Here is a 20,885-nt window from a genome sequence, read left to right on the forward strand (position 1 = left end):
ACTCTTAGCCAGAAAAAGGAAAATGGGAAGACATAAAGCGACCTATCAGTGCTTTGTTCCAAACCCACCTCAGGACCACAGTGTGAGGGGGCAGGTGCCTCACAAGGTGCCCACCAGGGACGGGAAGAGGGCGGCATCGTCCTTGCCTCTGACAGCTCATCGTGCAGCGCTGCCAGCTGGCCTTTCTGGGGGCATTGTAGCACTGCCCGATCTCCTGAGTAGTCTGCTGACCAGTCTGCCACAGGGAACCTGAGGTCCAGAGCACTGCCCAAGTGGGGTCAGCTGAAACACATGGCAAAGAGCAGCGCTGTTAGAAGAAAAGAGAGCTCACTCTGTCAGTCGAGCCAGAGCCTGTCCATTTGGAAGATTGGCAATTTCACAGCAAAAGGGCCCCCGGGAGGGCACTGCCCTCTGGCTCCAACAGCAACAGCCCACCGGCTGCTCCACAGACACTCAGGGCTCATCCCCAGCAGCTGGAAAACTCCCATATGTGGGGAAGGCAATGCTGATGCGAGGGTGTGGAGCTGACTAGGACAGGATCGGCTGTCTGAGTCTGGGGCATCCAGGGTCCCCCTGGAGCCCACTCTCAGGTCCCAGGGCGGGGCCTGCACCTGCTCTGCTTTCCCCTTGGCACCCCACCTCCCCTTCGGCCCACGCCTGCTCTGACCTCCCTCTCCCATGGGAAGTCTGTGGATCACAATCACCAGTCTGCCTGGAACACTGTCTGCACTGCTCTCATTGTTTTTAAAGGTGTCTCAAACAACCCGCAGCAGAAAGGGCTCGGACCCACAGCTCGGAGCTGAGCACCACTGGTGTCTCCCATTAAAACAAAGGCGAGCGTGTCACTGGACTCTGGGCTGAACAAGGCCCAGCACAGATGCTCAGGCCCTAAGCACTAAGGCCTGGGCCTGCAGGTGCCAGGAGCTCACTCAGCAGGGGCCTGCTGAGAGGCAGGGTGGCCCCGCCTTGACTGTGAGCCACCTGCACTGCAGGACCGCCCGGGCTGTGCTCAGTCTTGTCCCTGGGAAGAGGGTGGTGCCTTCACGTGCAGGAGTCCCTAAACCTGGGAGACAGGACCTTCCTCCGAGGACAGGACACCCCATACGTCTGCAGAGTGGCCAGGGCCAACCACCAGCTCAGCCTGCTCGGGGTCACCCGCTGCTCTGCTCGACGGTTTTGCAAGGAACACTGTGTTGCATAGGAGATGGAAGTCTGGAATCTCCCGGAGCCACACCTGTCTTCCCTCCTGTCTCCTCTCCCTCCTCACAGAACTGCTCCCTTCTCTGCTCCACTTCCACCCAAGGGCCTGGGGCCAGAACACACTTGGGATCTGGGTAGGGGGTACGACACAGTCCCACTGTGGACTGCGGACCCTCGAGGGTCCTCTGAGGGCCACAGAGGCCTCCGGGTTGGGTCGCCACCCAACCATCACCTCCCAGTCCCCTCTCGGGATGCAGCCTCCATCTCTTTCCCCCTCATCACCCGAAGCTCTATCCCCCGCCCCCCGGAGAAGGTCTCAGAGACAAGGTGACCAATTCCTCTGGGAGGCCCACTAAATATGCTGTGCCTGCCCGGCCTGTGAGCCAGGTTTTCAGTCCCCACTCCCTTTCTCCTGAGCCAGCATAGTGCTCCCCACCCAGCCCACAGTGCCCGCAAGCCCCACTCCGAAGCCCCACCTGTGCTGCTACGTCACTGCCGTGACCCCTCGAGAGCTGCCTCCTGGAGACACCCCTCGCACCAGCCGCTGTGGCCCACTGTCTTCAGAGCACAGCGGGCCCTCCTGCCCCGCGGCTGCTTCCTCTTCTCGTCTCTCACACTCACTGACACACAGGGGACTGGTGACCAGGCCCCAGGTTTCTCCATCTGAGCCCCCCAACCATGCCAGGCCTCGGGTCCTGGCACCAGGGCCCTCCTCATTACCCAAAAACCCCCAAGAGCAGGAGGCCATGTCCACCTCCTCTTTCTCCACTGTCTACACAGTCTGCCTCACACTCACCTTGTCCACCCCGGGAGCAGGGGTTCCCCACTTCTGACAGCACCAGCCTCTCACCTTGGGGGAGCTCTACCAGCAAGTCCAGCCATGTCCCCTATCCATATTGCAGGGCACGTGCTCTCCTTGAACTCCACCCACTGTGGTTTCGGACTCCACCTGCCAGTTTCTGGCTCTGCCTTTGTCTCAAATGATATCCCCTTACTCTAGAAGAAGGCTGGGTTGGGGCCCTGGACTGTGAGGATCCCCTAAGTACACAAACACAGAAATATGCGTATGGGCTCCAAACTGTCTCCTAAGTCAGGCTTCAAGCAGTAGTCGATTTCCTACAGATGAATGAATGTCACCAGTTAAGCACTTAATGACCTTTGCTAAAGTTTGTCTCTCACTTGTGACCATTTTCCGTGAAGAAGCCAAAGAAACATTTAAATACTTAATAAGAATTACCACCCCTCGAACAATGAGGAAGAAAAAATCAGGATGCTCAGTAATCTGCTCGCCTCATTCACAAGCCAGGTGATTCCTCCCACCGCAGTCAACGGCAAGTCATGTCTCAGTCTCCATTCATGTAAAAAAGACTACAGGTCATTAACCTTCTGCGACTCTTCCGAAACATCAGTGTCACAGTCTGTCAGGCCCCTCAAATGAATACACCCAAATATCAACTGGTCGCCCCCACACTTCCAAATCTCTGCCTGTGGTTTTGAGTGTTGTCAATACTGTGACTACCACTCCATGGTACCAAGTTTGACCCTAAGGAACGATGCTTGTCTCTTCCCTCTCGCTGGTCACGAAGCTACAGGCTCCTTGAGGTGCGACCATGAGCAACACCCAGTCATACTGTCCACACACCAGACAGGCCCTTGTCACACTCGACAGCGCTGAGGGGAGCTGCCCGGGGGAGCAGCCTACCCATAGTGGAAGGGAGCCCCTCGCACTCTCATCTGGTCCAGTTCAGCTCTCAGGGTTTCCAGGTTTAGAATCAGCTGGTCCTACGAAACAGCAAATGACACAGCCTGCACCGCTTGCTTTCCTGATGTAAAATGACTTGCACCAAAATGTGCAGAACAGGTTATGTGAGTAGGTATCCACTCCGAACATTTTAATTCTGAGAAAATGTTCTCTAGGAGTCCCTAGAAAATATAAACACTCAGAACAATATTCACCCATAAACCATAATGAGGAGGAAGTTCCATCTCAGGTGCAGAAAAGGTTTCTCTGGAGGAAACATGGCAAGCCATTAACAACGATGAAGTCTGTAGAGAGAAGCTCGACTTCAGGCGGGGGTTCGGGTCAGGGGGACACAACTCACTCTATTGCCCTCACTCCTCTCATTGCTTTAAACGGTCTCCATGGAGCTCACCTGCATTCCTGGGCATTCCTCACATTCATTCCTCTACAGCCCACTTCACTTCCTTATGGGGTAAAACAAGGCAAACGGGCCAAGTTTCCGAGTCACTCGACTCAACCTGGCAGCTCTGTGCTGTCGGCCATGGCAGTCACTCGCCTCGTGCAGCCCCTGAGCACGTGAGACAGGCTGGTGCAACACTAGATGTGGAAATCACACAGAAGATTTCAAGACTCACAGTGAAAGAAGGATGTCAAGTAGCCCATTGGGTTTTAGGAAATTTTTGATTGTGTAGGTGGCTCGTATTATCTTTCTGACGCACAGCACAGTCCACGTGAAGGGCTCACGCTTTGTCTCAGCTTTCAGGTGATCCCAGAAAGGACTACTCAGAATTCTGAACCACACATAATGGCCACACACTCTAAATTCAACTATAATGCAAACACATTCAGTGTTCAAAACCATAAATGCTATACGTGTTACAGCAGTGGATTAGCCATAAGGAAAATGTAACTTGACTTCTGCTAAGCATCTGCTCAAACTCATGTCCATTGAGTTGGTGATGCCATCCAACCATCTCATCCTCTGTCATCCACTCTCTTCCTGCCTTCAATCTTTCCCAGCATCAGGGTCTTTTCCAATATGAAAATTCATATTAAAAAACTGGAAATAATTACCTCAAGCATTTTTTAAATGTAATAACAAAGTTGGCAAGGCTGTGTTTTATAAAATGAGCATCAATTTCAAGGTTTAAAAAGCTGTTTTAGAATCTATTGTATAAAGAAATGGAGAGAAGAATGATCTAGTTGAGATTGGCTTTGTGTTAAAAATTGCTGAGATTAATTGATGGGTCATGGGTATTTATTATACTACTCCATCCACTTTTGTGCATGTTTGAAATTTTCCATTGTAATACATTTAAAAACAGTTTATTTTCTGTTAGAACAGAGTCTTCTCCAGCAACACAATTCGAAAGCATCAGTTCTTCAGGGCTCAGCCTTCTTTATGGTCCAATTCTCACACCCATCCGTGACTACTGGAAAAACCATAGCTTTGACTATATGGATCTTTGTCAGCAAAGTGATGTCTCTACTTTTCAATATGCTGTCTATGTTTGTCATAGCTTTCCAAGGAGCAAGCAGTTTTTAATCTCATGGCTGCAGTCACCGTCTGCAGTGATTTTTGAGCCCAAGGAAATAAAACCTGTCACAGCTTCCACAATAAGGCATCGGCATTCAAAGATTTTTAAAGCAAAACAAAAGTTGACTTTGAATTGGCTTAGTCATAAACAGCATCCTGATCTCAACAGCCTCTGAACAGCAGTTCTGAAAGTAAGGAAGAGCACCCCTGATCGGGAGCCACTGAGCTCTCTGCCTAAGCCGGGAAGGCGCCTCACCACAGGTCTCACAATGGGAGTCAGAACCACTGCCCCCTGGGAGCCCGTCTTTGAGGCTCTGCAGTCCAGGCCCAAGAACACAGGTATGGTGGGGACAGTACTGACACGTGAGGCTGGACCCGGGATCCCCACTCCATTTCCTGAGTGGTCTGTATTGCCGTGTGGCCAACCTTTCCAGGAAACCTCTCTCAGGACTCGGTGATGTGAGCCTCCACCATCACCCTTTCCTGACGCACCTTCTGTCGCAGCGCAACTACGGTTCTCGTCCTGCCTAGGAGCAGCCATCCTACACATACACCGTGTCTGGACCAGCAGTTTGGCATGTGGGACTCCAGTGCCACGTCCGAGGCAAGCAGGCTCCACACCTGGGCACCATGCCTTCAGTTTCATGGGCCCTGGGCTGGCACCCTCAGGTTTGTCTGAGGGGCAGTTGGGAGGTCCACCTGTATCCCAAGCAGCTCCCAGACTGGCTGGTCAGAGCAACAAGCAGCCTCTTTGAACGTGGGGACGCCCTGGCTCCTGCCCACCGCCTATGGGCGACCACCTCTGGCCCTGCTCCCAAGGAGGTGGGTGCCCGGATCAGCAGATGGGGCCACACATGCACACACTCGGCGGCAGAGAAGGGAGCGGCGGAGAAAGGCAGCGCTGGCCCCTGCCCAAGCCGTGTCTCCTGCCCAGACGCCGCCTCCCCGTCAGCACAGGCACCCGCTGCAGCTCCTTGTTCTCCTCCAGTTGGGCCTCCATCTGGCACAGCCTATTCTCCATGCTGCCATGACTCTCTCCCGCCTGTCCGCCAAGAACAGCATCAGCTCCGCTCTCAACGACCCTGTCCTGACGGCACGCGGGCTGTGACCGCAGGGGCGGCAAGCAGACCATGCTCTGTGTGGACCACGGGCCCCAGGTTCGTGGGGGGCATGCCCGCATGCCTGCTCACGCAGCCTGTGCAGTTTTGTGTGTGACGCGTGGCTCACGGAGGGTGCTGGTGACCGGCTCGTGAGAGGAGACGTGCTCCCCTCTGCCCTGGGCGCCGCAACCGCCGCCACTGCGCCCCCTCCTCGGACTGCATGTGGCAAGCCAGCGCAGGCAGCAGGCAGCGCCAAGTGCAGGACGCGCGAGGCACACATTCTACCTTCCTAAGCTGGGAAGGAAGTTTGAACCGTTTAGCCTCCTTAGTGGCAGAGCTTCTGGAAGACAAAAGGTCAGACTACGAGGCCAACCGGGGAAGGACAGCAGAGATGCCAGGGGGGAGGAGAAACCAAGCCTGGAGAAGATCACAGGCAGAAGGGCGCCCCCTGGCGGTTGTTAGTGACCCTGCTCTGGGAGGGTCTGCGAGCACCCGACACCGCCCACTGCCCACCAACGGACGGACGGCCCCTCAGCTGCTCACTGAGCTCCGGGCAACGCTCCCAACAGCCACGCCAGCACAACCCCGCCTGACTCTTCATCACCAGCCAGTGCCCACCGGCAGTGCGGGGCAACACTTTCCCACCAGAAGGACAGGGTGGCTGACTGGCTGGCTGGCTGGCAGTGGGGACGATTCCCGTAGCAGCACCACATCCCTGGAATGTTTTTCATAAATCATGACCCCCACAGACACGACCGCCAGAAACATCATGATTCCACATTTCTTCGGGCCTGAAGATCTGAGGGTGAGCAAACATCACTCGACTTGTCTGACTGTATCACTGTCACACATCCCTTCAAGGAGCGGAACCTCAGAAAACTCGAGAAGATGGCCAGGCAAGCTGCCTCAGCAGAGCCCACACAGCATGCTCCCATCTCTCTGAGAGAACGGGCTCCACAGATGTCACCAGACTCATCTGAGGGAATCAGAAGGAAATTTCAGCATTCAACAGGCAGGTGGAGGCGGGGATGAACTGGGAGACTGGGGTTGACATATATACAGTACTGATGCTACACATAAAGTCAATGAGTAAGGACCTAGTGTACAGCACAGGGAAGTCTACTCAGTGCTCTGTGGTGAAGTAAATGGGCAGGAAATCTAAAAGAGAGGCAGATAGATAGACAGATAGATAGATAGATGATTGATTCACTTTGCTGTACAGCAGAAATTGACATAGCAGTGTAAAGCCACTATACACCAATTAATGAATGAATGGATGAATGAATTTTTACAAAAGGAGCACAATGGGCCCCCTAGAACTTGTGGAAAGGAGGAGTCCACACCCAGGGTGCAGCACAGCGCCAGGGCTGCCCTCATGTCGGGCCACTGCCAACGGACTGCCTGGACCAGGCCTCTTCTACCCCAGAGACCTCAACGCAGAGGTGGGGAGGCAGCCAGTTGTGGTCTCTCCAGTGCTCTGCTCTTACTCACGCAGCCATCCCAAGGCTGAGATCACCGGGAGAAGAAGGGACCCACAGTCCACCTCAGGCAGACACGACCGCCATCACTCACTTCGCGGATGTCCCACTGCAGTTTCGTGTTCATGTCCTTGGACTTGAGGAGGTTCTTCCTGGCCGTGTCCAGGTCTTCCTCCAGATCTGTAACGTGGAAAGAGAGGGCTGCCAGGCACTCCTTCAACTGGCTCTCCTCCTGTGACTGCTTTTCTATGACTTCCTGAGTGCGATCTCCTTAGTCAGGTCTTACTCGTGGCTTAGAGAGCCGTGGGAGGGTCTCTAAGGGGGAAAGGAAGCCTTAGCCTTGTTTTGACAGGGAAGGAACACAGCACTTCCAGGCAATCGGTGAGGTCAAAACAAGGCACTAAGTGTACAAATCCAGGATGGATGGGTGGCTGGTACCTTCTCGTCCAGGGCCTTGTGGTGCTCAAACAGCAATTTCAGTGCCCTGAGCACCTCCACCTCACTGGTCATGTTAGCTGGGGACTGTGCCTGCCACTTGCCCACTGTAATCCAGAGGGATGGAACGTACCGGGAAACCAGTAACCCCAGGTGCTCCAACAGCAGCTGCAGGGCAGGGCCAAAGGGGCACTTTCAACCTCATGCTTGACTTCAGGGCCGATAACTCCTTTCAGCCTCACGCTACAGCTGGAAACATGCTAAGGCACGTTGGAATCCTGCCAGTTCAGTCTAAAGTTAAGAGTGGACTTCCCCAGGGGCCCAGTAGTTAAGACTCCACCCTTCTGCAGGGGTCATGGGTTTTAATCCCTGATTGGGGAACTAAGATCCCACACAAAGTGTAGCGTGGACAAAAATGTAAGTTGAGAACTCCCCTCTCAAAGGTACTAAAATTACATTAGCTCTCATCATAAATTTGAAGTAAGGTATGAGAACCCCGAAGTGATCCACCCTGGTCTGCTCAGTGGGAAGATGTGAAAAATGACTTGAAAATCAGACAGAGTTTAAAGACAGCAACACGGAGGCTAGCGGTGACCCACGTGGGGCAAATGTCAACACATGAGAATCCCCCTACTGACCCTGGTGTTGCTTCTTTCTGCTTTCAGTTCAGCAATTTCTTCTTCTCTTTTAAGAAGCTGCTCCCTGCATATTTTGAGTTCTACACTAGGAGTTGGAAACTCCTAGAAAACAGTTAAATGAGAAACTAAATGCAAACATAAATTAAAAAGAGAGAGAGACTGTGAAGACTGACCCTGTGAAGTCTCTCCAGGCTTCACACAAAGGATCTCCTTGCCCTTCCAGAGAAGAGGGGGTCCACTGACCCCAAGACCACATAGACCACCACAACTCAGACTGGCCTTTGGCCTCCACCTCGACCTGGCAGGCACGTGGCAGGGGAGAACCCGGAATCCAAGCCTGCCTTCTCAAGTCCCAGGGACGTCTGAGAAGCTTTCCAAAACATAAACCTAACAACAAAGTGGATAAAGAGATTCTTAAATGACACACAGACCAATGACCTAGAGCCACTGGGGAGAGTGAAGAATAAAGGGAAGGTCTACAAGGCCACCAAGATTTGGAGTGTTCCTCTGGGACAAAGGTGGATGGCACCCCAAGGCCATCTGTTAGCCTGACTCCACTGAAGCCACCCAGTCATTCAGTCAACTGGTTAAAATGTTAAATTTATGTTATATGTATTTTACCACAATTTACATGCATGCAGGGCCGTCCACGTGGTGAACTTGCTCAAGCTGAACCACACGGAGTCTTTTGTTCTTCTATTTTTCTTTGCAGAAATAGAAAGATCCTGGACTACATATCCCCTACTACATACTGAGTGTCCAGCACCCAGAACAGTGCCCAGCACTTGTAAGAGGCATGTAGTAGACATGTGAAGCTATGAGGGTGTATGTCATACACGTAAGCAGTAGGTACCCGTCATTAAAATACTGGACACATTGGTCCGTGGTTTGTAAGATGGGAGACATTAACGGGCTTAGCCTTTCTGCTTCAAGGACTGACTCTCTAGCTCGATCCTCATGCCCCAGAGACTCTTCCAGCCAGTGTATTCTTTCCTTGGAAGAAGGGAGACGTTAAGGGGCTTAGCCTTTCTGCTTCAAGGACTGACTTGATAGCTCAGTCCACATGCCCCCGTGACTCCTCCAGCCAGTGTTTCCCTTCTTGTGGGGCCCCCGCCCATCCTCTATGCAGCACCTGCACAACCTCTTACAAGGTAAACTGCTGGGGTCGATCCTGCCCACTAAGGCCAAAATGCCCTGGCCAGCAGGGCCCACAACTATGCTAACAAAATGAAACACAACCCCAACGCTTCACTGGGTGAGGGCCAATCCGACGGGCGTAGTCCCTGGCTGCTCTCACCTTGTTGAAGTCCTTTAATGGACTGGAACCTGGTGGTCTAGAGTCGATGATGAGAAGGTAAAGGAGAGAAAAAGGCTGATATTCCTTGATTTATGCAGAAAGCCAATAAAGCCCCCGACACGGGACTTGCTCTGTTCACGGAGGCCTCAGGTGCCCTCTCGATGGAGTGAAGACGGAGAGCACCTTCTCGAGAGGGTCTTAGAAGCCCGGGTAGGAAAGTGAACTCAGAGAGCCTCTGCGCTCCAAGAGATCACCCTGAAAGAGAGAGAGAGAGAGAGAGAGAGAAATACATGGGGACCAGAGCTCTGATGGAGCAAAGGTGTTTTAATCAACATGGTGTGGGCATATATACTGTCTTACAAGGTAGTTATTCTCAGCAAAGATAAAGATTAAAATTCCAGACTTACAAAACATAGGTGATCCATATTAAAGGGAGAGAGAGTTGTATACGATCACTTTTACCGTATGGTTCACAGGAAGGAAGAGGGTACTTATCACTGTATAGAAAAACTAATGAAGGAAATGCCTGGATTCTTCAGCCCGTGGGAGAGGCTTGCCTCTCCTCTTCAGGAATTAATAAGGAGCAGAGAATTCCTGACAGATCCAAAACAGCACACAGGAAGCCTCTTGTTAAATGCTTCCTGACAATTCCCTCTATTTTATTATATTTGTAAAAAAAAGGTCTTGACCAAATGAATTTGGTTAGTATTAACCAACCTTATAGAAAGGCGACGGTAAACAACAAATATAATTATCAAGACAATCACCAAAGCTACAGTTCCAGACCCGATACTGTGGGTAATACTTTGAAACCATCCTCGTGGGTCTAGCCCAGGTAATTTGTTCAGCTAAAGTTTCCAAATTAGGGGAAGAGGGCAGATTTTTAGAAAAAAGTTTTAAAGATTTTCTTTTATAGTAATTGTACATTCAGAGAGGCATTATCACGTATATTTATTAAATGAAATTTGATTTGTTCCCAGTTGTAGGCACTGTGATTGACGTGAACAGGAATAACACAAAAAGCTTAAAGAAATAGAGGTGTTAATACAAGTATATAGTTTGCAATTAATACAAGTTACAGAACGTAAAAGTCTCATTAAATTGTAAATTTTCTATGGCTATAACAAAAGGAAGTGGGACACAGGCCTGTATAAAATATGACTGACTGTAGCGAAAGAAATAGTTACTATGACGACTGGTCCCTATGAAATGTCCGGTCCAAGTTCCAAGTTGTTCTGTGCTCTGATGCTTGCAGCAAGTTTCCAAATGGCCCATTGTTCAGGCCCACTCTGTTTATGGAGGACGATCTTAGGAGGAGGTGGGGCTAATCCATGGTCAAGTCACTCAAGAAGTCGTTTGTCATAGTAATGTTCCATCATAGTGTCAGTGACCTTCCATATCACACACAGTGTTGTTAGTATCATCTGAGCAGTCAGATAACCACATACCATGGGGTCCCCAAGCAACACTTGTATGATTAGCCACAAACATTGATTTTCTTGATTGGTTTGACATTTGTCCCAAGGAATGGGAGTATAAGTAAAGTTTTTATAAGTAAACCCTTTGCATAAAGTTCTTTGTTCTTTCCCTAACTCTTTCCCGAAAGTTTCAGTAGTATAAACATGGTTTACAGACAACGAAAGGGCAGTAAATAATCCAAGCAGTGTCTGAAAGTCTTCTTTTGGAGGTAGGATGAAAGCCCAAATTTGTCAGCCCAAGTTTGTCGGCTGACGTTTATGCACAATTTTGCTGGGCCCGTGCACAAGGGAAGGACTTCATAGCCTAAAGAAATATTAACTAGTTTTCTTTCCTGCCCAGGGTATGAAGGCCCTTTCATGTACTAGGGAGAAAGCATATGTATAGAGTCATTAGTTGAAATGATTGGTCCTCTCTCCGTCCATTCGACCACCTGCAATAGAGGGGGTTGGGTGTTAGTCTGAGCTTGAGCAGGGGGAGGTACAGGCCAAAAGACTGAGCATTGCCAGGAGAATGTACTCAGGACTCGGAGGCAACCCCTGTTGAGAGACCAAATTTTCAGCTTGATTAGTAGGGCTTTTATTTGTCTCCAAGTGAGGAGATCATCGGGGTGATGCCGCCGAAGGCGGTGCTTTCTGGAGATCTTTGGAGCAGACATGGCCCGTATTGGAATTTCTTCTTCCTGGGGTTCTTATTTCATCTCCATTTTGAATGCCGGGGGCCCCCTTGGGTCGAATCTTAAGAAGAGGTTAAAAAATTTAAAACAAATAAAGCTGTAGTAACAATAGTTATAGGTTTAGAAAATATGTTAGAAGCTAGTAAAGTCTGCTTTAGATAAGGAAGACAGTAGTGTACCTGTGTATTCCCCTTTTTAATTTTTTTATTTGTAACTTTAGTGTGTGATGTGTTTATTTTGACTATGTCTTGTGTCTGTGGATTATAAGGAATACCTGTAATATGTATTTATTGATAGGTATTACAATTTTATGAGGATCGGAGCCAATTAGAGTTTTAGTCCTAATTCTTCCATTGATAACGATTAGAGCAATTAAATCAAGGTTGGGTGTAAGTGACTTTATTTCCATAAAACGGGTATAGATCCATTTTACTGGGTCTTCTTGTTGGGCAATAAGTCCTGTGGGAGAATGAGAGGGGAGTATAAACAATTCTAGAGGTAAATCTATTTTGATGCGAGTAAGAAATTGTTTTTGTAATTTATTTTGCACCAAACAGAGTTCTTCTCGTGCCTCTTGAGAAAGTGAACGAGGGCTATTTAAATCAGGATCTCCTTTTAAAGTACTAAATAGACTATTCAGTTGATAATTAGCAATGCCTAAAGAAGGTCTAATCCAATTAATATCCCCTAAGAGCTTTTGAAAATCATTTACGGTTGATAATTTATCAGCACGGATCTGAGTTAGTTGGGGAGTAATGCGTTGCCTATTAACAACGAACCCCAAGTAATAGTATGGTGTAGAGGTTTGAATTTTTTCAGGGGCAATGATTCATCTAGAGTTTTTAAAGCATAGTTGAGCTATATCAAACATGTGTTCAGTGTTTAAGATAGATGGAGCCGAAAACAATATATCATCCATATAGTGAATAACAAGAAAGTTAGGAAATTGCTTTCTCACAGGCTCAAGGGTTTTGGCTACATAGTACTGACACATGGTGGGAGAATTCATCATCTCTTGTGGCAGTACAGTCTATTGGTACCGTTTATGAGGTCTAATATGATTAGGATAAGAGAGAGAGAAAGCGAATCTCTATTGGTCTAAAGGGTGTAAAGGTTTATTAAAAAAGCAATCTTGTCCTGGTTGCAATGCACCCATAGGTTTCACAGATGCACTAACTTTTCTAAGGTCTGTTAGGAGACGCCATTTGTTAGATTTTTTTTTTTTTTTTATGACAAAGATAGCAGAGTTCCAAGGAGAACAAGATTCTTCAATATGTTTTAATTCTAGTTGTGCATCTATAAGTTCCTTAGCTGCCTGTAATTTCTCTTTCGTGAGGGGCCACTGCTCTGTCCAAATAGGCTCGTCATTCTTCCAAGTTATTTTAATAATTGTATTGTTTGTTAAATGAGGAGGGGCCCCCAGGGAAAATGTGGAATGTATATCTGAGTATGTCATATCTTATATCTTTTTATTAAAAGCATATATCTCACTTTTCCTTAGCAACTATGAAGTGTCTTGTACATTAGCATTTTATAGATTGGTGAATATATTTATTACATATAAATACATATTTATATTTATATATATCAATATATTATACATTATAAAATATATTTATTAATAGTTTAAAATCTCTTTAGTCTTTCTGTAAGAAAAACTTTTTGTAAGAGGAATTTAATGTTTAGTAATTAATGTTTTAAAATCTTATTTTATTTGGAAATGACCTAGCTATTTAATAAACTTTTATTATTTAGTTTAGTACAACTCTAGAAATTTAAGTTATTCCAATCCTAAGAGACTATTTTAGATTATAATAACAGATTATAATAATAGATTATTCTATTAAAAATATAATAACTTTTAATAGTTTATCCAAAAGTTTTTATCTCATATATATATATATATATATATATATATATATATATATAAAGAGTTACCTTTTTGACAAATTTAGTTTACCTTAAACCTAGGCATAATAAAAGTATTATATAATGTTGATGATTTAAGACATGTCTTAATTAGATTAGCAAACAATTATATTTAAATTATACTCATATGTAAATAATTATATATATTTAATATTTTTCAGTTCATGTGAATTTGAATTTAAATAGAGCTCATTAACTTCATAGTATCTAAAACCAAAGCTGGTATATCGATGGCAGCACTGCCAGATGTTGAGGGTTTCAGGTAAAAGATGGAATTTGTCTCAGGTTTTTGCTGAAGGGGACCTGGGGGGTCCCTGCTTGCAGTTTTCTGGAATAGGTTTCCTTTCAATGTCAGATTTAGACTTACAATCTTTTGCCCAATGCATTCCTCTACTGTAGCGAGGGCAGATTTTTGGAGGTCTTTTATCTTTATATATTTTTCTTTTTTTTTTTAAGCTTTCTTAGGGCTGTCCCTTTTCAAATGGTTCTTATTTCCACATGTAAAGCATCCTTTATTTCCCTTTCTTAAGGCAGCAGCTATTGTTTCAGCTACCATTTGCATCTTTTGAGTTTCTAATCCTAGATTGCGACAAGCCTTCAAATAATCAATAGTCTCTTTCTCACGAATTGGAGCCACAGCTTTTTGACATCCCTGATTTGCATTATCACATAATGCAGGTAATTTGCAAGTAATTAAAGGTGTTTTAATCAACATGGTGTGGGCATATATACTGTCTTACAAGGTAGTTATTCTCAGCAAAGATAAAGATTAAAATTCCAGACTTACAAAACATAGGCAATCCATATTAAAGAGAGAGAGAGTTGTAAAGCAAATAATTTCTCTAGTTGCCTTTTGGCTTCTCCAAATACACTACGGGAAATAGCAGTTTCTAATCTAGCTAAAAAATCAGCATGCATTTCGTTAGATCCCTGAACTTTAAATAAGTGATGAATTAAAGTAGAAAAGTGATGGGGCTTTCCAGCCTTTTTACCCATGTCTTAGTACTTACCGGCCTCAATAGGCCCTGGGGTCACTCCGTCCAAGAATCTGCCTATGTGCACCAAGTCCCTGTTCTGGGTGCCACTTGTTGAGGTCCTTTAATGGACCGGAACTTGGTGGTCCGGAGTTGACGATAAGAAGGTAAGGGACAGAAAGAGGCTGATATTCCTTGGCTTATGCAGAAAGCCGATAAAGCCCCCGACACAGGGCTTGCTCTGTTCACAGAGGCCTCAGGTGCCCTCTCAATGGAGTGAACATGCAAAGTGCCTTCTCGAGAGGGTCTTAGAAGCCCAGGCAGGAAAGTGAATTCAGAGAGCCTCTGCAGAGCTCCAAGGGATCAGCCTGAAAAAGAGATAGAGAGAGAGAGAGAGAAAGACACGGGGACCAGAGCTCTGATGGAACAAAGGTGTTTTAATCAACATGGTGTGGAAATATATACTGTCTTACAAGGTAGTTATTCTCAGCAAAGATAAAGATTAAAATTCCAGACTTACAAAACATAGGCGATCCATATTAAAGAGAGAGAGAGTTGTAAACAGTCACTTTTACCATATGGTTCACAAGAAGGAAGAGGGTATTTATCACTGTATAGAAAAATTAATGAAGGAAATGCCTGGATTCTTCAGCCAGCAGGAGAGGCTTGCCTCAAAGGAGCAGAGAATTCCTGACAGATCCAAAACAGCACACAGGAAGCCTCCTGTTAAATGCATCCTGACATCACCTCAGGCCACTCTCCTTACAGGACTTGGGCCGAGGCCAAGTTCTTCTTTGTCTTGGCCTTTGCCTTGGGGTTGCAGCACTGAAAAAGCGCCCACAGGCGGGCCCTTCTGCAACCCATCCTCGCGGATGGGGGCAGCCCCCCACTCGGGGGCAACTGCTGTTTCACGGTAGGATACCTCCGCTCCTGAGCTATAACCACCAATCTCACACTACAACCACTGCTATTCACACTATGACCACTGCTCTCACACACACCACTCCCACACTATGACCACTGCTCTCACACTATGACCAATAGCACCACTGTCTCAAGGATAAATGGCACGAAGGCTCTGCCTCCAGCACGTCTCCCAGGAGCCCAGAACCGGAACCCACTCAGTCACAAGGGGCTCTGTCGTAACAGGGGGGCTGGGCTCAGGCCCACCGTCAAGGGTACAGAGAGGGGGACGGGCTGCCAAAAAGATGACAGGTGAGTGTGGGGTGCGGGAGAAGGAAGGCCGTGCCCATGGCTCAGGCCCCCTGTCAAACATGACCCTGCAAGGTACTGGGTCACAGTCGAACCAACCAGTATAAACTCCTTCAGAAACCACCACCCCTGGGAATGAGCACGTCTTCTAAGTGGGCTTCTGCACCCCTTTAAGCCCCAAACAAGCCTCCAGTGAGGCTACTGAAAGGGCACCCATGAACTCAAGGGCGTCCCCAGAATCCACCCGGCTGAGGAGGACTCACCACGCTAGCTGCCCCTCACTCTCACCCTGAGCTCAGTCCTCCCTGACGGACTCCCTCACTCAAGCTCAGCAAGGGCTTGACCAACCTCGCTCCAGGCACTTAAAATGAACCCACAGTGGGTACAGGGGTTCATTCAACCTGCTGTGAACTCGCCCTTTTAACTTCAACCCTGGGCTGTCAGATGACTCTGCTCCGTGGGGGCTGCAAGGTGGAGGTTCAGGGGTGTCCCTGCCTCGAGCCGTGACAGCCAGTGCCTCCCAGACGCCACCAGGTGCTGCCCCACCCTCCGCCCCCGAGTCTCCCACCCCTCTCCTGGCCCCACTCCCACCCTTGCGGCTCTCCACTTGCCAGGGCACAGGCCACTTGCTCCTGGCTCAGCCTGGACCTCTGCTGTCACTTGAGGGCCTCAGTCCCCAGGGTGCTTGGGGTCCTATATCCACCCATCTCAGCAATTACACACTCTGGGAGAGACAGAGTACAGTTTGGGGTCCTGCCCACAGTTCACCCTGAACACGTTCTCTTTTTTTGGCTTTATCTACTGGAGTTCTCTGAGATGTGTTTTTAAAACCTCAACTGTTGCTTTCAAAAAGACTGTAAAATCACTGTGCTCAACTTTAAGAATAAAATCTTCATTTTCCACCTTAAAGTAAAACTGGAGGGAAAACTAAAAGCAGTCATTTTTTCAAACTGAAAAAGAAAACCCACATGTGACCATGTCACAGAATACAGGTCACGTAACCCCTCCCTCCTCAGCCTTGGCCTCCACCACCAGCAGCCCGTCGTCGCAAGGCCTGCCCTGGGCCGGCAGGGGCAAGGGAAGAGGGGAGACCGGCTCCTCTGTCTCCAGGCCACGTCGGCTGCATGCTCCACCTCCTTCCCAAGTTCACGTGGCACTGAAACAGCCTGGGCAAGCTGGGGATTCTGACCAGAAACACAACCGTGGGTACTAAGCAAGGACACCTGGTTCTTGTTTTCCCCAGTATCAAAGTTGATCAATACAAGTACTGTGACTGTTGCATGTGGCTTCAGATGACAGACTACACCCAGGGTGTCCCCACTTCCAGTGACAGATGCAAGCAGCTTGTAGGTCAGCCTACCGAGAACTAGAAAAGCTAAATACAGTTTAAAAAGAGGTCCTTAGGCAGCCACAATCCAAGATTTCAAACAAAAGGGAAGCCCAGTGAGGGAGCTGAAGACTGAGAGGCCCGCTCCTTCCCTTGGGCCATCTGAACAAAGCCGACTCTGCGAAGAAAAGGCAGGGAAAAAGTCAAGCAGAGGGGACTGGATAACACAGCTCTGGATGGTTCCTTGGGCTGGGAAGACAAAAATTTGTGTGCAGGCCTAGAGAATCAGTTCGGATATCAGAAAATGTACCCAACACTCTGCCCGAACTGGTTGAGCACTATCTGTCACCTCGTGGTGCTCAGGAGACAGATGGTGGGCTTCAGGACCTGCTGAGAAGAGGGCGGCCCTGGGAGGCAGCCCAGGCTTCCAGATGGAGACGCTGGAAAGCTCCTCCCTGGGCTCAGGGGGAAAGGTGGGTGAAGGCTGCTGAAACTGAGCTTACAAGGAACCCCCAGCCTCAAGTCCCTCAGGCCCTGAGTGAACAGACAGCTCTGTCCCCACTGGAGGTCTGTGTCAGAGGAGACTCTGGAGAAGACAGCATCACTCAGAACCTCTAGGGTTTTCCAAACATAATGTCCAACATGCAATCAAAAAAGCAAAAGAGGGTGTAACAACAAACAGGACCAAGAGAAAAAGAACTGAACCAGATCCAGAGGTATCAGATGTATATCAGCATATCAGAGGTATGCTAGAGGTATTAGATGCAAATGTCACCTGTTGAAAAATATACTTGACGAAAGGAAAACTTTCTGAGAATCAAAACCGACTCTCGAACTTTACAATAACAGTGACTGAATTTAAGAACTCAGTCTCTGGCCTTAACATCAAACTGGACATAGCTGAAGAGATGATCAGTGAACTGAAGGATGGGTCAGGTAAAAATATATATAAGAGAGAAAAAAAGGATAGAATATATTGAAGGAGCCCCATGTTAAACTACGTTGTTAAAAAGTATAAATGGGGACCCTCATGGTGGAGAAAAGAGAAAGGGGAATAAGAAATGCCTCCAGGGGTTGAAACAAAAGAGCCTCTTGATGAAAGTGAAAGAGGAGAGTAAAAAAGCTGGCAAAACTCAACATTCAAAAAAATGAAGATCATGGCATCCGGCCCCAGCACTACGTGGCAAATAAATGGGGCAATAATGGAAACAGTGACAGACTTTATTTTTTGGCCTCCAAAATTACTGTAGACAGTGAAATTAGAAGATGCTTGCTCCTTGGAAGGAAAGCTATGCCAAACCTAGACAGCATATTAAAAAGCAGAGACATTATTTTGCCGACAAAGGTCATTTAGTCAAAGCTATGGTTTTTCCAGTAGTCATGTATGGATGTGAGAGTTGCCCCATGAAGAAGGCTGAACGCCAAAGAATCGATGCTTCTGAACTGGGGAGTTGGAGAAGACTCTTGAGAGACCTGTGGACTGCCAGGAGATCCAACAAGTCACTCCTAAAGCAAATCAGACCTGAACATTCACTGCAAAGACTGATGCCGAAGCTCCAATATTTTGGCCACCTGATGCGAAGGACTGACTCACTGGAAAAGAACCTGATGCTGGGGAAGACTGAAGGCAGGAGGAGAAGGGGACGACAGAGGATGAGATGGTTGGATGGCATCAATGACTCGATGGTCATGAGCCTGAGCAAGCTCGGGGAGTTGGTGATGGACAGAGAAGCCTGGTGTGCTGCAGTCCATGGGGTTGCAACGGGGCAGATACTGAGCGACTGAACTGGCTGACAGGGACAGTGGCAAGAGGTGGTTCAAGAATCAGACCACTGACTCAAAAATGAAACCACACATTGGTTTCAGCAGCTCTGCAGGTGCCTAAGGCAAGAACAGCATGTTCAAGCGCTCAGAGGAAAAAGGTGTGGCTTTTAGTGGCACAGCAACACTGAGAGCTGACTTTCCAAGAACAAGGAAGTCAGAAGATAATGGACTGGCATCTGTAAAATGCTGAAAAACAAATAACCACCAACCTGGAATTCTATACTCAACAAAAATACTCTTCGAATGTGAAAGCAAAATAGAGACTTTGAGGGCAAATGGAAATGAGACAATTCATCACCCACACACATGAACTAAAAAAATATTCAGGCAGTGCTTTGGGAAAAAGAAAAGTAGTCTATGATGGAAATATAAAAAACAAGTAGAGACCAACAACGAGGTAACTGTGAGGGTAAATATTAACTCTACAAAACAATGATGTTAACGCCAAATATATATCTAACAGTTCAAAGTGTAACAGTGACAAGGAGGAAACAGTCGAGTCAGGGAGGCAGTAAAGTACTAAGTTAGTCTTGAGTGTAAAACACACGCTGTGTCTGCAAATGTGCACCTAACAACCTGACAGAGGAGCACAGAACTAGAGAAACACTTCAAACTTCTAAAAGAAGGCAAGAGCAAAGAACACAGACTAGGTGGGACAAACAGAAAACACACAGCAACATGGTGTCTACACACTGAATATCAACATTATAAACAGAGCAAACACTCTCATTAAAAGATAAAGTGTCACACTGATTCCAATGAAAACTGTACACTATTCACAGAGCTACATGTTAAGATGGAATATCTTTTAGACAGGTGAAACTAAAAGATACCCAGGCCAACAAGGACAGAAAACTGATGTGGCAACATCACTGTCAAATAGTCTCTAAAGAAAGAAGCATTTCTAGTGATAAAAAGGAGCATCTCATACTGACACAAGTTCAGTCTAGCAAGAAGATGAGGATTCTAAATTTGAATGTACCTAATAACATAACCTCAAAATATCAATACATAAAAACTGACAGAAATAGAAAAGGAGTAACAGCCGAGTTCATAATCCCAGTGGGAGACATTAAAGACACATCTCTCGTGGAACTGGGCCCCCTGGTATGTAGTCACCTGCAGCCATGAAGTACCTGAAATATGGCTGGCTCTACAATGAGATGCGCTGCAAGCCTAAAACACATACTGGATTTTAAAGACTGAGCATGAAAAAAAGAATGTGAACTATTTCATTAGGTTTTATCATGTTGATTACACACTGAAATGATATTTTATGTGTGCTAAAATAAAATATATTACAGGTAATTTCACCTACTTCTGCTTTTACTCAATGTGGCTACTGGAATCTGAATTACATGAGTGACAAGCCTGATCTGACTGATACACATGGAACATTGCATCCCACTGATACATATTATTTTCAAGAGCCCAAAGAACATATAACAAAAAGAATATATATTGGGCCATTAGGAAAGCACAAATTATTTCAAAGGACTATAATGCAGGGTATACTTAGCGATTGCAATGGGCTGATGGTTTATGGGCCCTCAAACTTCATCCGGCAGGTAGTGATGATCCAAGGAGGCAGGCACTCTGGGAGGGGTCAGGCCAGGAGGGAATGGGCTCCTGTGCTGTGAGGACAGGGAGAAGCAGCAGGCAGTCTAGGAACCAGGAAACAGGCCTCACCAGACGAGGCACCTGCTGGTGATCTTGGGACTCCCCAGCCTCCAGGCCTACAAGAAACAACTTTGTGTTGTTTATCAGCTAGTCTACGGGATTTACAACAGTAGCTCAAAAAGATGAAGACAGGGCTCTTCATGGAATTAAGCTAGAAATCAAACAAGGGTCACTAGAAAAACCTCCCCAAACATTCGGAAGTTAAATGACATACTGCTTGAAGAATTTCCTGATTAATAATTTTAAAAAACACAATGAAAATTAGAAAATACTTTTCCATAAAAGATAATGAAAATCTGGCTTATTCAAACTTGTGGGATGCAGCGAACTATGTTTAGAGGGTAACTTAAAGCCTTAAACA

The 20,885-nt window shown here is 47.1% G+C and overlaps 1 protein-coding gene across 4 annotated transcripts in view; it reads right to left on the reverse strand.

Annotated features, from left to right (window-relative positions):
- LOC133244047 (uncharacterized) overlaps nt 1–20,469 on the reverse strand; it is a 30,312-nt gene extending 9,843 nt beyond the window's left edge. The window contains exons 1-3 of one of the 4 annotated variants that reach the window (XR_009735268.1): nt 14,518–20,469; nt 7,151–9,681; nt 69–282 (exon numbers count right to left, since the gene is read on the reverse strand). Coding sequence is in view for 1 of the 4 variants with exons in the window: in XM_061410726.1 (XP_061266710.1) it covers nt 69–282; nt 2,903–2,906 (218 nt within the window). In the remaining 3 variants the exon portion in view is untranslated. Of the gene's footprint in view, nt 1–68; nt 283–2,902; nt 4,864–7,150; nt 13,140–14,517 lie in introns of those variants that run through there. The other 3 variants (XR_009735270.1, XM_061410726.1, XR_009735269.1) reach the window with 3 other exon arrangements.
- Between the last annotated feature and the right edge of the window lie 416 nt (nt 20,470–20,885).

This window comes from Bos javanicus, unplaced genomic scaffold (genome assembly GCF_032452875.1).
Source record: "Bos javanicus breed banteng unplaced genomic scaffold, ARS-OSU_banteng_1.0 tig00002102_1, whole genome shotgun sequence".
In the NCBI taxonomy this organism is placed as follows: domain Eukaryota; kingdom Metazoa; phylum Chordata; class Mammalia; order Artiodactyla; family Bovidae; genus Bos; species Bos javanicus.